Source organism: Echeneis naucrates, chromosome 17, assembly GCF_900963305.1.
Source record: "Echeneis naucrates chromosome 17, fEcheNa1.1, whole genome shotgun sequence".
NCBI lineage: Eukaryota > Metazoa > Chordata > Actinopteri > Carangiformes > Echeneidae > Echeneis > Echeneis naucrates.
The window spans coordinates 15,680,415-15,700,219 of record NC_042527.1 but is presented as its reverse complement, the minus strand read 5'-3'; the positions used below and the strand labels follow the sequence as shown (position 1 = coordinate 15,700,219).

Below are 19,805 nucleotides of genomic sequence, written 5' to 3'. Positions count from 1 at the left end.
CTTATATAATAAGCAGTAGGTCAGAAGCCGCCTCAGCAGCCCGTGGACACGCTTAAACTCAATGACTCGGATCAGAGACAGGAAATGTGAAGCACACAAACGTATTCAGTTAGAAACTTTATTTAATACAAATATGACCAAAAGCCACACGGTGTTAGCTTTAGTAGGCCTGTATTTCTTTTTTTCTCCTTACAATGAATATTTCTCTTTGAACATAATTTGAACCACATTTCTATACAAATCAAACACAACATACATACACTTAAGGTATTTCTGTAGGCCAGATACTAATAAGCAACAAGCATTACCTCCAAAATCTAACGAAACAGACAGTCCCACAAAAAGAGCTTACACTTAAGAAGAAACAAGACAAAAAGGCATCAAAGAATGTGACTGAATTTGAAGCGAATCTATATTTATACTGAATGATTTTCACAACAGTTGAGAAATGAGAACAAACAATATATAGCACATACTCCGAGGTTATAAGATTATGACGTGTGATTCTTCCACACAACACGATTTACTTTCATAGAAAGAATGAAATTCATTTTGTTTATTGTAAGATATATCTATAGGACTTCAGACTAATTAAAGAACGAGCGATCGCATCAAAGCAAAACACATCTGAATCATCACAGAAACATCATTGATACAGAATGAAACGCGCAGAAACATTTTAGTCAGATAATGACACTGATATCTGGATGCAACTTCATCATTAATTGTGCTTTTCCTCCGCCATTAAATGTTTTTTTCTGTCACCCTGTGCTCCTGGCCCTTTGTGATGATTAGTTCCTGCTAACACATCCCATCATTTCACTGTTAAACTCAGTCAATCATCTTCCCATACTGGTTTTCCTAAAACATACAGACACAATACCAGGGAAGTGCTTCAAAAAGCTTCCTGTGCACTGTCAAGTATTTCCTGTTTATCTCAAAACAATAACCAGCGCCCCCCCACACCGGAGGCACAAGAGCAGTCATTTTTCTTTACCAACCTCTGCACACACACACACACACACACACACACACACACACACACACACACACACACACACACACACACACACACACACACACACACACACACACACACACACACACACACACACCGTGCTACCACCCTCAACTCTGTTCAGCGCCACAAATAAAAAAAGTTTTTGTTTTCTAACATTAAGCCTTGCAACCAAACAAATGATTACTTTTCAACATATTTCAGAATAGCTGATTCGTCTGTGGCGTCGGAGGGTTACTCATACAACAAAGAGGTAAAAGTGGAACTCTTCATCCTGCAGTTAATTGCATACTCGGCTATACTGTCTACAAAGACCTTTAGAGAAGTGCATGTGAGCAAGAGGTGCGCTGAGTTGTAAGTCTGCGTGTGCAGCTCAGACAAAGTGCGTTGGAAAAATTGCGATAAAGCCACCGAGGACACATGAGCAATGGGTGTCTGCTCCCGTCTCCCCAGCAGCACTCAGTGATTACACACACACACAAACACACACCACCCCACAGTCATCCTACGAGCAACACTGCAAACGGAAAGCCTTCATTTTCAATTCTTTTTACATCAGCCTTTTAACGCAAGTCGAGCGTTATCTTACATTTAGTCATATTGTGACACAGTTTGCTCAGGAATGTGTATGTGCATTACATGACGACAGTTTCACTGTAAAACAACAAATAAAGTTCATTGGAAATGGGACACAAGACACAAAAAAAAAATTAATAAAAGGCCCAACAGTGACTGTTAAGTGCATTTGTATAAAATACAGTTTGAAATATTTCAGCGTTGCATTTGTGATAAATTATTTTTTCAGACAAGCAAAGGCATCACCATTGAAACTAATAACTTAAACACATCAATTTTCATAAATAATGACTTCATTGTTAACAAAACACACTTGATTTACCAGAGCTTGGAAAACAGAATAAACAGCGAGACAATAATTAATGAAGCTGCTTCGTTTAGTTAGGTTTTTTTTTTGTTTGTTTTTAAAGTCACACCTATTTGTGCATCTTCACATACTTACTGGCAAAAATAAATCCCAGGAACAACCCAGAATATTAGCGACACATAACATGCCCCCCTGTTGTTGTAACCTCTCCAGAGAAAAGGTGGCCAACGGAAAACTATTTCAACTTCACTAACTTATAATCACCGCCTGTCCAGAGTGTGAGGAACAAAGCCTAACACCTACGGCAGCTCTCCTACTTCCTGGAAACTGAAGCCTGAATCGTTTATTGTTGGAGCAGTCTGTTATTTGCAAGCTACAATCTTTCTTTTACCCTTTTTTTTTCCCTTTTGACAATGCATTAAAGCCTCCAAATAAAGGTTGGACACCTGTGCTTGGCAATCGCAGTGAAACATTACTGCCATGTGACGAGTACCCTCTGTTATTTATATGCCTTTTTTCAATTCATTTCTTTTTCTCCTTTGAATAGTCCATTTCACTCCAGAAAAAGTGATCTAAGAAAACTCCCGTCACTTCCCTATTGGGGGAGCAGATCTTCTGGAGGTCACAGAGAAAGAAGATGATCTCCAATCTCTATCGCCGTACACTGATAGGAAGTAATGAGCAGTGCCACGATGGCTTCGCAGGCAGAAGGACAGATGATAAATTAGCTGATGATCAGTCTTTTGTCTGAGGGATGAGTTACAGTTCAGTGATAACTTCCACTCATCTCTAATAGGAGATTACATTTAACCAACATTTATTTTGCATTTATGGTCATAATTCGGTTGCTGTATCATTCAATGTAGAGTCCTCTTTGTCTGAGTGTCGGGGGAAAGCGTTTGTGTTCCTGTCCAGGAGATGTAAGTGCATGTTTATGTGTACCTGGGTGTCCATCTGCGCTGGATCAGAGTAGTTCATCTGGGTTGATGTCGGGGATAGGCTGCCTCCAGTAGCAGAAAGAACTGTACTCTGGCATTACAAAGGCCTCATTCTGCTCTTTGCTTAGCAGAGGGAACACATGTTCTACCAGCTCACTCAGCCGCCCATAGCTGTGGAGCAAAGGTAGAGGTCAGCAAGGAGGACTGAAAGATGAAAGATGGGATGGATGGATAGATAGAGAACAACAATCATGGCGATACAGACTGAATTGAAACTCTGAGTGCGTTAGCAAACTTCCTTAGAAATTGCACGGAATATTGAGTTTCCTTTAAACTTAATTTTCATCTCTATCAACTTGAGGGAAATGTCTAAAACCTTCTTTTCCTTTTTTTCTTTTTACTATTGATCAGATCAATAGTACAGAAGCACGAGTTTTTCTCCTTTTATTAGATATTACATTATATTAAAGACATATTTCACATATCTCACTCTGAGGACTTATTCTTTGTAATGGGAAGCGTAAGTGTAACTAAAACTTACGATGACTTGTTGCCCTTGGTCTGCTCCTGGATCAGCTCTCCTTTGGGGTTAACTGTGAAGATCCGACACACAGGAACTCCCACCTCCTTATAGGCAAACACATCCTGCATCCAGACATGATGTTTAATGGTTTAATCAGTAACACATCTGTCAACAAAATGGCAGCCTCTAACATTAATAACGCAGCACCAGCACACTCCCAAATTGAAACAAATGGTTTTACATTTATGTTTTGAAGCCCGGTTTTCCCTCCACTTCCATATACAGGAATGCTCATAGGGCCATAACGCAATCTGAGATGAGAGCACACTTCGTCAATTATGTAATTTGCAGAAAGTAGCTTGCACACATAACACCCAGTGGTACAATGTGACATAAGTGTGTTAATAACACTAACCACAGACTTCCTTTCTGTATTCCATCCAATGTTTGTCATGGTAATTTTTCGAGACTGAAAGTTTTGGAGGGCAAGAACAAGACTGTGTTTCATTTTCTCTCTGTTTTGTATTTCTTGGCGTGTGCCAGAGGCAGACAGAGATTTGATGGGTAACCCACTGATTCATCTGGGTGTTGGTGTTTGTGCAGCTGAAGACAGGATGCTGTGCCTGGCTGGAGCTCGCATCAACCGGCAAAGTCGTAAGAGATCATACTTCAGCAGTGACCTCAGCTCAGGTTCAACCCAATACTGATTTCATATGTTTGTGCTGGCTAATTGATAGCCAAAGCGTTACGATGATCTTATAATACATCGTGACTGCGTTGACTTCTGGAAAACACAGCTCACTGACTTGTGAAAGCAGGGGCTGGAGTCTGACATCTTTAAATATCCATTAACTCACATTAGTCCTATTCCCAAAGGCCGCGTAGAATGGCTGCTTGTTATGCTGGAACAGATTCTTGATGTCTGTGAGGCATTCAATCTTGAAGATTTCTGGTTTCTTCTCTATAACCTCCCTGAAGAAAACAGACAGATAGATTAGAGGGACACATACATATGCATGTCTTTCCCATATATGAGGAGTTTGCCAAACACGCTAACATACTCTCTATTGATCATCACCGATCATTTCAATAGATTGAAATCCTTTAATTGATAACAGGCTTTTATGACGTCACAACAGTACAGTAAATTGGTGTTGCATAGAGCCATGACAATAGCTAGTTTCCTCGATAGATGTGGTGTCAAGACCTCCTTAAGATGCAAAACACACTTGCCTTTTCATCAAGAACAAATAATATTTGGAATAAGCCACTTTCTTACTTTTTGATGGTAAGAAATGTGGACAATGGTGTCATCTCTTTATTTCCCATCCACAGCTAAATGCCACACCAACATCAGCAAGGTGCCTTTATCTTTTGTCAAACTGGATAATTATTGAACATTAAACTTTCCTCTCTCTCCCTGCCTTTGAAAAAGGGAGTTTTAGAACCAAAGTGAAAAATAAAAGTTAGCAAACAGCAACAAAACTCAGAACAAGATTAAACCTCTGGACGCTGATGACAAAGCTACCAGCACAGTCGACTCCTGTTTAGTTAGAGATTCATCAGCTGGAGTTTTCTTTAACTCTAACAGCCTCTCTGTAGCCTCCTTATAATGAATGAGTATATGGTGTGTTTGTGTGGGATTTGGAGTCTGAGAAACTATTTAATGTGAAGTTAAGTTAGCTGATAAAAAGGATTTAAATCTTAAGAGATAAACAGTAAGTGGTTTGAATATGAAAAACCTAATTTGGGAGAAGGGGGGGATTTGACGTGTGGAATAGCAACTGGGAATATGAGTGATGTATCTTAACAAAACATAAATTAGCTTTGTTTTACAATGTAAATACCTGTGGAAGGCAGAGAAGAGGCTGCTGGGAGACAGCATGAGCGGCCCCCGGGGCAGAATGGTGCCTCCATCATTGACCCACTGCAGGTAACCTCTTGTCATGTCTGCCATGCCGATAGCCCGAGCTGAACAATACAAGAACTTGTATCCATTCCTGAAGGATAGGGGAGAGGTCATTTTAATATGCTTTAATATCATCATCTTCAATAGAAACTAAGAATAGCACCCTCAATTTGCTCAGTGATATTGATTGCTTTCATAATTTGCACAACTAATATTAATTAAATGATAATTTACTATGGAGAGCTTTTTCTGCCCATGGTCACTTCAGCAATTTCCCTCCCACGTGTGTCAATTTCTCTATTGGTTGCGTGTCTAAATCAGTAAAGACAGTAAACTCACAACCTGATTTTCAAGTGTTAACTCACAAAAGGAAGTATAATGAGAAAAGTGTTTTTAGTTGTCTTGATAATATGTAAATTTGCAGAGTCATCCCCCTTGAGGTAACCCACGCAGAGCAGAGCAAACTATCAATACCACTGAGATGACTGGTACTCAAACCCAGACGGTACTTAACACTGGCCAGCCATTTACCTCTCCTCTGAGTATAATCAGTGTTTCTGTGCACTTACTCAGCGACTGAGTGGTACAGCTTGGCAATGCCTTGGTGGGTCCAGTCCTTCCCCAACTGTGGCAGGATCTGTCCAAATACATCTGACCTACAACATTGGACACAAAAACACAATGACAATGAGACAAGGATATCTCCATCCCCAAAAGCAGCAGGTGAAAGAGTGAGAGCAAGCATGTGCATGAAAGAAAATTAAGATGATTAGTGGCAGATTCTTCAAATCACATAAGCACCATAATACAAAATAATAATAAAAAGAAAAATGTTATGGACTGTTCTCCACTAATGAGGAATAAAATTATCTATAAAAATAATTCAACTTGTTTTGCACTTGTTCTTATTTAAAGCTACATGACTCAATGTTCTGCATTATTTAATTTTATTTAATTCACCTGCTGGCTTCAATCTGCTGTGATCACACTCGTCATCTAATGAGCAGTTCTACTTTATGGGTAATTCATAGACATTGCAACTTAAAATAGCACTGCACCTCCACAGATGGTAATACACCAGTTACTTCCTTAAGCAATAATAATGAAATGGTCATAGATAGCATGGGCACACACAGGCAGCCGATGTGATACATATCCATGTACAGCGCCGGACACGATCTAAAGAAGCCAGTTTGTTGCAACATGTTGATGTTTAGGATTCAGCTCTGAAAGTATTAAATAAACACAACACTGCAGCAGCTCAGGATCAAAGAGGGAGGGCATGTGCAAATACTGTGAGTGTCTTGGGGGGCACGTACTTGGTGATCGTGCCATCAATGTCAGAAATAATGACTTTGTCGTCCCAATTCCATAGGTAGATAGTGCCTTCACAGCGACACGTGCCCTGGTACTGGGTGGTGATGCTGAACGTCACATCGTTAGGCCCTTCTTTCAGTTTCAGACTGGCCTGGACACACAAAGGAAACAGTGAAGACATTTGGATTCAAAACCAATTTCATTCATTTGTGTTTCAATAGTGCACTTCACTCCAGTATGACTTGTTCTTGCTCGATATGATGAACATGCATAGATCTTTGGAGCCCCCTGCAGATTCCAAGTAGAGCAAACAGCTGTAATTCAAAGCAGGCCAATAGAGGGAGCCCTGAACTATCACATAAATAAGCAGCAAACTCGTGTACTTCAAATCCCATGTGTAAATTTATTAATCTTCCATTCTGGAAAGAACCTGTTAAAGGCGCAGCACACATTTGACTCCCCTTGTTTATCAGTTGTGTATTTATTTTGATCTCTTCACTAAAAAAATGACATTTTCATTACCACTCATATTTGGTTCATTTTGCTTAATTTCTCCCCTAAAACAAACTGGGAGTTAACACTGGCCTAAATGAACAACAGGGTGTAAAAATTTGCTTACTATTTGATCAGAAGAAAGGCGTAGTGACTTCCTGTAAGTGTGTGGGCTGGGGTGGGGGGGGGCATCTCCTCCTGGCTGCAGTCTCTCTTGACAGGATGCAGCACTCACCTCCTTGGCCTCCTCGTCACTAGATGACTCTCCTGCTTTAGGCCTACAGAAAAGAAACGGCTGTGGGTTTCTAATTATTCTGATAAATCCACTCTGCTAATTGAATCAATACTGGTGATGAAACATGTGGCTTTAAGTGTGCAGAGACTTCATTATATATAGAGTGATTACTCTTTGTTGTGGTAAAACAGCCACAGTTCAGCATGTGACTGATCTCACATGACTTGACAGAGGTTGATAAATTCTTAATATCACTTACGGTAAGGCCATCTTCTCCTGAGAAATGGAGGGTCCTTCCTCTCCTAACTGAGAATCCTCCTTGGTTTCAAGCTTCGTCTCCAACTGTAAATATTATGTAAAGAATTCCCAAGTCAATCAACACAACCTTTTTGGTAAATATAAAAAGATCAGATTGTACATATTGAAATACATTTTATTAAAAATCACTTGTGCAAACCTGCTTGATTGTGCTATCTGCTCTCTTTCGCCAGAACCACCAGCGGCCTGATTTCTTTGGCATCTTCTCCTTCACCCAGGCCTCCTCTGTAGCCTTGAATAAAAAAGAAAACATTTCATGGTGGCCTAGTTGCTTAGCAATGATCCACAAATACTGAATGACTCTATACAGTACACAGAACAAGGTGCAAAAGCAGCATTTGCATTACCTTTGGTAAATTCTTCTGAAATGCTTGTAGACTTAGAATTAAGGGAGCGGCTAATGTCCAGTTATAATATCTAGGAATAAAGAAATGAGACCCAAATATTCACCATGTACTGACGACACATCTCATTTGTACATCTCACTTGCGAAATAAAAATGCCTTCTTACCTATTTCCTATCTTTACTACCAGGTTGGGGTTATCTATAATTGCTGGATTTTCAGCAAATTCATGATAGGTGATGATATGCTCCATGAATCTTTCTACAAACATAAAAAGAAAGACACGTTAATTAGAGACAGTTCATGAAAAGATCAGCAGTGCTGAAGCATGACATCTTACTTAAAGCTACTAAGAAAGGTCAGGAGGCTTTTTTGTTAAAACCACAAGCCTCTGAGGGATAATCAGCTCTTCAACAGTGTATGTATTTTAGTATTTCTTTACACAAATGAAGATCAGACAGATGGACAGAGAGGTTGAAATATAAAATACAGTTGGGTTACAATCCTGGAAAATTAGAAATACGTGTCCTTAAAAGGAAATGACACAATTCTTGTGAATCACACAAAGCTGACATATTGGCCATAAAAGAGTTTCGCTGTTATCATGCCTAAAAGCTTTCTTGTGTGGCTAATATGGAACAGAAACTTGCTAAGTTATATAGTCACATAACAAATTCAACAGTACATCTCTTCTGGCTGAGGTTAACTTTTCGCCTTACATAAAACTACTAAGTGCACTTTGGGCTGCATTTTTCATGAGTGCCATCATGTATACCTTTGGATATTTCAGCATTCTCCGTGAGGCCTCCACACAGAGAAAGTGTGACATCAGGGAGGTCACTGGCTGAGTCGGAAAGACACTCTGTCCCACTGTCAGCTGCAGCACTACCCACCGACTGAGGAGACTGTGAGCCAGAGCGGATCTCTGAGTCCATCCAGTGCTTGGTAGCTGCCTCAGACTCACTATTGCCAAAAACAACAAAAAAAAAAACAAAACAAAGCAAAACAAAACAACATGTTACACTTGTCTTTAAGGCCTGCAGTGGTATATCAGCACTTCTTTCATGGGCTAACCTCTTAGGAAAATAGCGTGCAGCAACATCAGGTTCAAGTACATTCAAGTCATCTAGGTAGATATCTTCAGGACCCTGATGTTGACTCCTTTTTGGGACACCTAAATCCGATAAAAGAATAATTTTCATTTAATGAGCATTCATAATCAGCAAAATCAAAAAGTTAGATGAAGAGAGTAAGACAACTTGCCTTTCTTCTTGGAGGGTGAATCACTCTGAGAGCTGGTAGGGGTGGAGGTTGCCACGTCGGGTGGCAGGACATCCAGGAGCTCTGTGGGTGATACAGGACTTCTGGGGGTTACAGTGCTGGCAGATGCAAGACGATTCACTGATGTTACAGTGGTCATAAGGGGGCGTGGCTCAGGCTTGACAATAGCACACATTGTAGAGGAACCGCTGCCCTTTTCAATCTCTGTGTCTTCCTCCATGGCCTCGGAGCTGAGGATGACGCGGAAGTGGGTGCTCTCTGATGGGGTGATCATCACTGTTTTTAGGGGTTCTGGTTTCTCTTTCTTGGTGACCTGGATCATGGATATGCGATAAAATGACTCTTACAATAAAGACACTAAGAACCACTGTCTGATGGGTTGTAGTTAAATAAGTACGTACCCTGGTTGTTTCTGGAAACTCCCCCCAGGTCCACTGCATGTGGGACTCAGCTCTGAGCAAACTCTCTGAAGGCCTGACCACCAGTTCAGAGTCACTCTTTGGGGAAAAGGCTTGAGACAAGCCATGACTGAAAGGATAGATAAACAAATGCAAACAATCAACTACACACTCTATTTACACACCATAACTTTGCTGATAGCTATGAGCTTATGTTAATAGATACCTGTCATCTGCTGGCCAGTCCCCATCAGACATTGAATACCCATCAAGGTTATGTCGGGCTGCAGGTAATTTTGGGTCAACATCACGCATTGTAGTCACTGATGGTGACCTACAGTCATGTTGCAAAAGATACATAGTAAATTGACCATCTCTCAACGCATGTTGGCTAAAATTAAAAGCAAGTGGCCCTAAACTTACCGAGAGACGTGAGCTGCAGCTTCCTCGTCAGAGCTCAGGTCCATCTCAAAGATCTCTTCATTCTGCCCAGTGCTGGACATAGCAGCAGTCGTAGCAGCCGGTACATTAGCAGCAATAGCATTACCAGTAGTGACCAACATGGGTGGAGTCAGTTCCTCTCTTCGGGGGTCTCCCTTGTGCTTCTTCCTTCGTCTTTTCTTCTTTTTAGTAGTTACGGTGCTGGGAGTGGGAGGCTCAGGAGGATCCTCTTGGTCAGCTGGGTCATCCTCCAGATCTTTTGGTACCATGTGCTCCACTTCTGAGATCCAGAAAAGGTGACTTTCAGTGGGGATTGGAGAGGTGGCCAGGTGGGCAGGGACAATCTGCTAAAGGATCAAGTGCAGAAATATGAGAATTAGGAAATGTGTAAGTCTACATAGTGACTCAGGGTGACTGTCAGTTGTAAACTGTCACAAAAGCGCTTGGAAAGCTTGAGCAATAGGCCACTGCTAACATGTAGAAACAGAGGCATAATTATGGCCAGATACAAACTTTGCCCCACACTTGTTCCGCAAGAATGTATAAAAAAGGCCAAATCTGTTAGAAAATATATATCTTACATTGTTGATAGCACTATCTTTAACTTTTACTGGATAACGGACATATAAGGTAAAGATGATGTTATTGGCAGAATGCAAGCAATGGAATAATAAATAAATAAATAAATAAATAAACCTGCAAATATGTTGCTGTTGACTTTTGTAAAGTAAAATTCTTCTGAATATAGCTCAACTAAATTTTATCAACTACTCTTGACCATTAAAAAAAAAATTCAACCTTTTTTTTCTAACTCAAGACAGTATTATTTCTTTTTTCTTTTTTCAAAATGGCAGGCATTTTTCATCTTTGTTAGAGGGATGCTCACATTCTGCTGTTCGGTTTCTTGAACGAAGAAGGCCTCTCCATTGTCTCCGAGCTTCATGTGCAGTTCAACAGGCTCTCCATTCACTTCAATGTCAATCTGTAAGAATATTGCAGAGTACAAGGTGAGGGCTCTGGGCAAGTGTGAGTAGTGACAGGGCAATAGTAATTGTGAGGCACGATTTAGCAGAAAATCAAAAGCAAGAAATAGGATGGTTAAAATTATGTTTACTTGACATTTTATCAGCATGCATGTATTTATCCCTCTTAGTAAATTGAATTACATTCTGTTTACTAACACTTCCAACATCTGACAGGTCACACAGAAGACCTGTGGCTACTTATGGTCCCATCTTTCTCTCTAGTCTATGGGTCCATTGGGTTGGCATATTGAATCCAAGTTCATTCAGAAAGTTGACACCACAAAAGCAGATCCAGGTCTCATTTGACTCTAAAGGAGACAGACTTTGACTCACAAGTTCTTTTAGTCAGACAAAACTGAAACCAAATCATCAATATTAATTCTCAGCCAAAGGCCACCACTCCAACCCACCAGCCTAAGATTTAATTCATTCAATTCACCTGCTTAGGGTTGCTAAGGGGGATTTATTTGCTCCTGATTCAAAGGGACAATTAATGAGATGGACAAAAGAGAGTTTTGTTTTCCAACCAATCACAGCCAGTCATTAGACGAATGCAGTCACTGAATTGTGAAATTTCACAATGATGCTGGATGACTAGAACTAGTAAGGGCAATGAAAGCCTGCTGAGGGTCAAAATGATGGCATATTATTGGATTATTTCTCTGCTGCAGCACTGCTCAAGCTGTGCCTGGAACCTCTAAATTAGTTAAAAAAGTGAAGAAATTAAGAGGTACTTGCAAAGCTGAGCTAAGTTATTATCATGAATGTTTTCAGCATCCAACAGTACTATTAAACACTTCTGCGTACGAACCAAAGAGGCTACATACACCACACAGCAAAACCTTAATTGGTATTTGGCTGGTGACAACAGTCTACTTCCTCTTAGAATTTTTATTTCCATGTATTTGCATGTCAAGAACACAGACAAACTCATGTTTGGTCAAAAAACAAACAAACATATTTTTAGTAGCAGTCCACAGGGATCTGAAAAGTGATGGCAGGGACACATGCATAACTGTTAGTTACACAACAGCCCTTTTTGAGGCTTCTTTCTTCATGTTTCCTCCCCCTCCCACACATTCAAGTTGTAGAGCTGTTGCCATGGAAACCACTCATTCATTCTCCCCCTTAAAACCCATCAGCATTCTGGGTAGGTGGTGAGACAGCGTCAATCCCCTGCAAATCATCATCCACTCTGGTGCACAAGCAAGTAAATAAGCTTCGTTCATGTGAGAACACGCCCTCCCTGTTCTAAGATTAGAAGTCATGGACAGGTTCAAAATTCATTTAATGAGTTTGGGATTTAGTGAGAAATTTGTTATGATCTTTCTAATTATATATGCTGCTAAATTAACAATCACCTAATGTCAATTTCATTCACAAAAAAAGTTGTATTAACTGGTCTAATTACATTTCCCATGACAACCTGACAAGTACATGCTGCTTTTCAAAAAAACGTAATGTTTAGATCTGTACTACTAAGTAGGAAAATACTGAAACTTCCAATACCACCATAATCCCTAAATTATTATTTAACTGGATCTTCTCTTCAGGCAAGAATATATAAAATCTACACTAGCAACTACAAAAACAGGGTCTCGAGCAGCACAAACAAATCCTGTCTATTTTCTGCAAACAAAGCAAAATCATTTGCTGAATGATTCAAAGATGCCCCATTAGTGCTTAAGAATTAATTGGAATATTGGGTAATAGTAATTATACTGGTAATAATTATGAAATTGGGTTGGGGTCAAGTGCAATATCTAAATTGTAGGAGCTGCAATTTTTTTTGATAAAAGGAAAAATGTCACACCACACCCTTGTAAACGAAGCAATGAACTAACATTGTGTTACAGAGATGATACAGTCTGCAGGTGATGTTCTCCAGGTGTAAGGAAACATGCTGGTTTTAGTGCAGGCTCCAGCAAAAAGAGCATTCTTTTTTACACTTAAAACAACATGGAAAAATTTAAAAATTTAAAATTTATAACTGCAATAGTTTTTTTTGGCATATTATTTGGCAGCATTCTGGCTGATGATACGCATATGAGACTAATGAATGTGAAAATGGGCTAACCTTATACAACGTAGAAAGAGGTCTTACAGGCATTTTTATTTTTATTGCCATTAAATAATTACAGACAGATACATACCAGTGTCAATGTACAAGGAAAGAGTACGATCACCATTTTCGTACAATAGCGCCATAACAGTTTGTGATTGCTTTGTACATGTATTTATTATGCACATGCATTTATATAGTAGAGGTTTAAATGTGTAAATAGATTATGGCAGACGGGACAAACTCATTTACGTTATCTGATCAGGCAGATCTCTGATATGAATGGCCTTCATGAGGTGTTCAACATAGTTGTCTAAAGTAATGTGATTTGGTTTGGACACAGTTTCATCCCATAGCCACATTTTTGTATGAATGTTTGTTTTCCTCAAAAAGGCAACATGCAATTGCAAAAAATGAATTCAATGTCCAATATAACAGAGAAAAATGCCTTGTTTAAAAGAAAAATGTTTGTGTGGTTTGCACTAATGTTCTCTCTTAGCTGTGAAGATTTTGCTTCTTTTAGACTCAATAGCTTGGGGGCTTTATATGACTTAAACATGTCAGGGAAGAGAGGGGAATAAAAGAAAGACAATTATGGACTTACTATTTTCTCTTTGGAGCGAAGCACACCCAGCTTTCCGAAGCGTACATGAAATGGTGAGCACTGGTAAGTGCCGTCTCTCTGGCGGACAACCACAACATCGATGCAGCCCGATAATGTGGCCTGATTAATGCCCTTGTACAGTTCTTTGACAGTCACCAGCACCTGACCTGCCAGCTGACCCACGTAGTTCATGGTGCCCGTCTGAATGGAGAAAGAAAAAATGTCAACAAACTTTAGAGAAAGGCCGACGTACTGTTCAGTAAGAGTCCAGAGGACAGACCATCTCTCACAGGTCTAGCAATTTGAGTTTTTCCTATTGAGTTCACTTCAGTTCTTTTGGACTGTATTTTCTCTGATTCTCTCTCAGTCTATTGTTCTCTCTTCTTGAAGGTATCTTCTTCCAGACAGTCTAATTTTCTTTTACTTTCGTCGCTCATCTGCCTGACTGCCTGTTTGTTTGCCCTGCGTTGTCTGTTATGTCCTGACCGGGATTAAGACTGCAAGAGCACCAGTGTTAGTCAAACACTGGCTGCTATCCCACATGAGCAACATCAGAGAGGGGGGCTGACAGCTGGGATGAAACAATGAGTTGAGAGACTCACAAATAGTTCCTACCACCCTGCTGCCACAAAGCAGCTGACCTCCTGTTTACATTTATAACGACAGGAAATATAAGCGTTGCAGGCCAGGGTACTGTAGCTGTAAGGAGCTATATGGACATGGGTTAATTTTTCACTTTTTGTCACTCAGAACAAGCAGTTAGTGAGACTAAATTCTTTCTACAAGTAATCTGTTGAAGCCACTAAATCAGAGCAAAAATGGCACAATTCAGCATTCAGATTCTAATTATGCATAATCACGCAAACGCAATCAGGCCTCTGTTGAATTTATCAACCTGAATTATTTACAATCACTCGTGCACTGTGACACAGAGTGTCTAACTGTTAACTTAGCAAACATGAATTTGGTTTACTTGGGTCAGGGTCTAATTTGGTGGGGCTTGTAAACACACCCTTCTGCTGACTTCATGCGGTTTATGTAACCAGAAATGTTCCCATCTCACACTGACCTTTTGTTCAGAGTCTCTCCATGAGTGACTCATTAAGTGGCTCTTTCATTTAGGATTAATTCTAATGACACTCAAGATAAATCATACATATAGAACATGCAAACATGCATCCATACAAACACACAGTATACACAAAAGATCATTTAAATCACCAACATTTTTCTCATCTAATTAAAAGGGTTGGATGGGTTCAAGTAGATTCATATTTCATTAATACTACTTGTATTGGCACAATCTGCCACATATTTAATTCAAAAACAGAGTATGGGTTAGGGTGAAAAGTGGTGAGTTTATGTTGGGTAATCAATAAAGCAAATGAAAACTAATAGATGAAACTTTTTATCTCAGAGGGAATATAAGCGATGAGAGCAACCAACAAGACTGTGCTCATGTGGGTTGATGTTGGTCATTCTGTGTATGTTTTTAGCTTTATTCTTATTTATTTTTTGAATTCATGGTAATTGAAAAAGTCTATGTAAATGACACATTAATGCATTAATTTGAATTTCACTTTTCTTTTGAGGTCACAGAATAATGTGTATGAGGTACAGTAAGTGTCACATTACTGTTTCCTGCCCTGACACAGGGTCAGGTAAGACACACAAAGAAATATATCATAACCACTGCAAGGAATTATATAATGGTGACTAAAAACAAAAGTGCAGGAGTTGTCTTAAACAGTGCCAGAATTCAGTAATGCTGTCAGGTGGGTTGAACATGCTGTACCTGTCAACCACCAGCAGAAATATACACAAGCAGACATAATGCCAGACTCATAACTACATTCGAACATGACAGGCTTTTGCAGATTTGCAGATAAGCAGGTGATGCAGACTTCTTGGCCCAGCCTGTTTATATTTGACTATCTCAAATACAGATGCTAGAGTAATAGTGTACAAGTCATCCCTCGAAGAACCTTGAATGTATCCCTAAAACTGGCACCATCCTTCTGAGTCACTGTGCTCAGATATGACGCCACTAAGTTCAGCCACAGTCAATCCAATAGACATGACAACCTGCAGCATAACAACAACAGTGTGGTCGGGCCTCCAGCACAACTTGAGACTGATTAAGAGACCTGTCCTTGTGACTCACCAGGGACCAAGATGACTTCAAAGAGGAAGGCTCATCCTGTTCACTGTGATCTGTTGCGTCCTCTGTATTGCTTCCCAGGAGTTCCCAAGATCTCTGCCTCTTCATCACTATTCGTGGAGCACCAGCTCTCTCTTCACCCACATCCACTGGGACCATTATAAAAAAAAGCTTGCTGCCATCCTTAATCCAATCTCAAATACAGCCCAGCTAATCACCTTCGAATAACCCCACCAGGGGTAAATACCTATACACAGTTATTTCATTCCAATGGCGACCATGCAACACTCTTATATATTTAGACATCCTTCTTTTGAGCAATATTTTTGATGTGCACCTCTACTCATCCACTCAGCAGATTGGACACAAAGTGGCCTCTTTAGGGTGGCTGTATATTGCTGATAAGCGCCAGCTTGTGAACAGCTATTCAGTGTTTTCTCTCTGATAAGAGCACACACTCAGAGAAAAGACCAGGTCAGTACTCTGCAACATGACATTCTTGTACAGTCAGTTCCATGTTCGGTGCAATCATTGCTGTGTGTGCTCGTTTTGTGCATGAGCGATCCCGAAGGGCATTACTTGGCTGCAGAAGTTAACCCGTGGACTTTTCAGTGCATTTGACCTCAACATGTTGATTGTGTGTTGCTCAGTCATTACTGTTGAAATTTTAACATCCAGGACATGTGACCAAGTGGATAAACAGGTGAAAGGCCAATCAATGCCGAGGCGATAATCTCTTTCGTCTCTGTTAAATGTCACTACAGCTTGCTAAAATAAGCTTGTGTTGATTTAAAAAAAATTATATATATATATATATACACACACACACACACACACACACACACTCATTACAGATGGTGAATGTACTTGTAGCTCAAGCAATAATGAATTTAAACACATTTCTCCCTTAGTTAGTTCCCTGTAGTCCAAATTCTCAGCATTCTCGTGCCTAGTCAAACCGGGTAAGTGGCTGCCTCAGGCTCCGCTGAGAAAGACCTCATCACTGCTTTCCCATCTGCAAAGCCTTTTGTATACACCACCAAAAAAAAAAAATAAATAAATAAAAAGCCCACACAGACCAACTGAGATGCAGGCTCTAGGTTCATTGTCCCCTTCTGCTAGGGTTTATCTTTTGTAAGTTTTTTTTTATTATTATTATTTTTTTTTTTTACAAGAGTCATACATCAGACAAATAGTTTCCATTTAGGAGCTAAAGGTTCATGTAAATGAATCACATGCTTCACACTGAGTCATCAGCAGTAACTAAATACACTGAACCAGAATGAAAACAGTTTTCTCACTCTTAATGATTACGTAGATATTTTGGTAAAAATTACAAGAGCAGGCATACGTACGGCCCTACTTATCCTAAATATATAATCATGGCCTACATCTGGAACTATCCCTCTCAGATTCGCTTTGACAGGGTGAGCTAGCCAACCAGACTTCACAGGTTTCCTGTTACACTCTTTCAAGTATTAGGTTACATCAAGCAGCACTGAAATGAGCCAACACATGATGTGTGTAAAATACACCGTAACAGCAACCGAAAATCCAATGCGTTGAAATGCATTGATATAACTTCACAGCAGTTTTCATGACTATGGCTATATTGCAGTTTCTCAGTAATGTGTCACACTTTGTTTAGTCTGCATTCGAGCTGCATCAATCACTTTAGCAATCAACTTTTACTTATCTATTATTTTTTCAAAACATAAATGGATGTTTTCTGGATCTAGTTTCACAATTGCTTTTGGACTGTTTGTCTCATATTTGAAGCTGTTGAAACTGAGTGCCTTGGGCTCTGGGAAACTTAAAAAGGTATTTTCCTTTATTTACATTTTTTTTTTTTTTTTTGCAGAATCTGTTATCAAGAAAACAGCTGGCAGTTTAAAGGAGAATAAAAATTGTTAGTTGCAGCCCTGAAGCGCAGCCTCTACATTTACTATTAATTCATTTTGACACCTCCATGAAATACTTTTAACAAGATCTGAACTTTTAAAACGAGATTCACTCCACAGCTGCTGTTGGGCTTAGCTTTTTGTGTCGCAACTCGTCTTGAGTTTCAAAGCGAACGAAGCTCCAAACCATCGCTGGTTCAAAACTACGAGTTTCTACGATGATGAATGATTAAACGACAGAACCGATGTTACATTGACTGAATACGTGGAAAATAAAAAGTTTAATCTGCTCTTCTCTCTCTTTGCTGAGGTGGTTTTAAAACAGCCACACAGCAGAAAGTGGTGAGGTGGCAGCTCTGTCACAAGAAAGAGCTCACTGACAAACACGATTAAAATACAAAATACAAAATACAAGAAACAAAACGCGTCGCTTCGGATGTCCCGTTAGCTTGAGCTACTCTGGCTAAATTATGCTAATTTCTTCGATTAAAACTGACATGTCACCTGATGGAAAAGTCACAAAACACCGTTTGGCGAAGGGCAAAATTGCGGAAATAAACAAACGGAAAGCGTCAAACGAGTACTTAAACGTTGAAGTACATCGACGGTGGCCTTTTCTACAGATATGAGACAGATATGAGACAGACGGGCATGAAAAAACATAATGAATGGAGCCGGAGCTCGGCTAGCTGCTCCGCATACGTCTGCTAGCTTCGGTGTTAACGGCACCGTTAACGGCGGACGGCAGTCGGTGACCGGAGACAGCCCCGGACCGACGACGGGTGTCTGCTGTCAGTGAAATGTGAAATCCATCGTACGTTGTGTGATGAATCATTTCCGAGTCCGGTCGACATCAGTGTGTTGAATTATTTCATCCATCGTAGCTACGTTATGCTAGCCGGCGAGCGGAGCGGGCTAGCTAACGTTAGCTGACGGCAGAATGAGAAAACAAAACTAAAGACAGTGGAACACAGACACAGTAAAAACGGGCGGACATCAGTCTACCTGTACTGAAGCTTACTTCGGCCAGATGCTGCGGTGTCCTCACTGAGCCCCCATTTTTCAGGCGTGAACTCCGCTGAAGCCTCCTGACGTGTCCGCGTCTGGACCACCGAGACCGGCTGGAGGTGATGGGACAGGAAGCGGCGACACAGACAGACAGACAGGCAGACAGACAGACACACACACACACACACACACACACACACACACACAGACAGACAGACAAGACAGACACACACACACACACACACACAGACAGACAGACACACACACACACACACAAACAAACAGACAGACAGACAGACACACACACACACACACACGCACACACACGCACACAGACAGACAGACAGACACACACAAACACACACACACACACACACAGAGACAGACAGACAGAGAGACACACACACACACACACACACCTGTCCACCCGCCCACCCGCCCTCCCCCACAGTGAGCTCGGATTGGCTGCAGCACTAAGGTGGCCCTGATGGATCTTCTGTATAAATGATGGGATCAGATTGCGGAGGTTGTGAATCAGTACACATCAGATGACATTATGGCACCACAGGCCTTTTCCTTTATTTCATTTTTAATAATTATTTCTTCTGACTTGCAGAAAACAATGGCCTGGCTGCAGTCACACACAGTGAGCAGACCCTTGAGTGCACTGTAATGACCCTCTTTGGGACCAAATTTTAGCAACCTATAACTTTACAATACCAGTAATAAAATTAAGCAGAATGGCTGTTTGTATAATATAATTAGTAGAACTTAGTACAACTAGTTTGTAGACTAAATCTATCTAAAGCAGGTGCAGTTTTATTAGAATTCAGACCTCTCCCTTGAAGATGAAACACACTTATGTTTGACTTGTTCATTGGGCCAATTTGTTTTTTGTTTCATCCCCTTATAGCTCAAATATAATGAATACTTCCCAACCACATGTT

The 19,805-nt window shown here is 40.3% G+C and overlaps 1 protein-coding gene across 2 annotated transcripts; it reads right to left on the bottom strand.

The window, feature by feature from the left end:
• Window positions 1–85: 85 nt before the first annotated feature.
• Window positions 86–16,275, bottom strand: lpin2 (lipin 2). 2 transcript variants are annotated; one of them, XM_029524078.1, is made up of 20 exons: window positions 15,953–16,275; window positions 13,789–13,989; window positions 10,984–11,079; window positions 10,080–10,444; window positions 9,883–9,990; window positions 9,660–9,786; window positions 9,241–9,571; window positions 9,052–9,151; window positions 8,753–8,940; window positions 8,145–8,238; window positions 7,981–8,050; window positions 7,773–7,865; window positions 7,575–7,657; window positions 7,208–7,358; window positions 6,591–6,739; window positions 5,841–5,927; window positions 5,210–5,362; window positions 4,220–4,334; window positions 3,381–3,484; window positions 86–3,010 (listed from the first exon to the last, which is right to left on the bottom strand). In XM_029524078.1, the coding sequence occupies exons 1-20, from the start codon at window positions 16,106–16,108 to the stop codon at window positions 2,866–2,868; spliced, it is 2,916 nt and encodes a 971-aa protein (XP_029379938.1). In that variant the 5' UTR covers window positions 16,109–16,275; the 3' UTR covers window positions 86–2,865. The 2 variants fall into 2 exon arrangements, with proteins under 2 accessions (XP_029379938.1, XP_029379939.1); XM_029524079.1 differs by having other exon boundaries at window positions 10,080–10,441.
• Between the last annotated feature and the right edge of the window lie 3,530 nt (window positions 16,276–19,805).

Excerpts from the sequence above, each read along its gene's own strand:
- lpin2 (XM_029524078.1), bottom strand. The coding sequence starts at position 16,108 with ATGGTCCCAGTGGATGTGGGTGAAGAGAGAGCTGGTGCTCCACGAATA. Across the intron at positions 8,051-8,144 it reads GTAGTAAAGATAGGAAATAG|ATATTATAACTGGACATTAG; the intron begins GTAAGAAGGCAT and ends CTTTATTCCTAG. Across the intron at positions 6,740-7,207 it reads GCCTTTCTTCTGATCAAATA|GCCAGTCTGAAACTGAAAGA; the intron begins GTAAGCAAATTT and ends TTGTGTGTCCAG.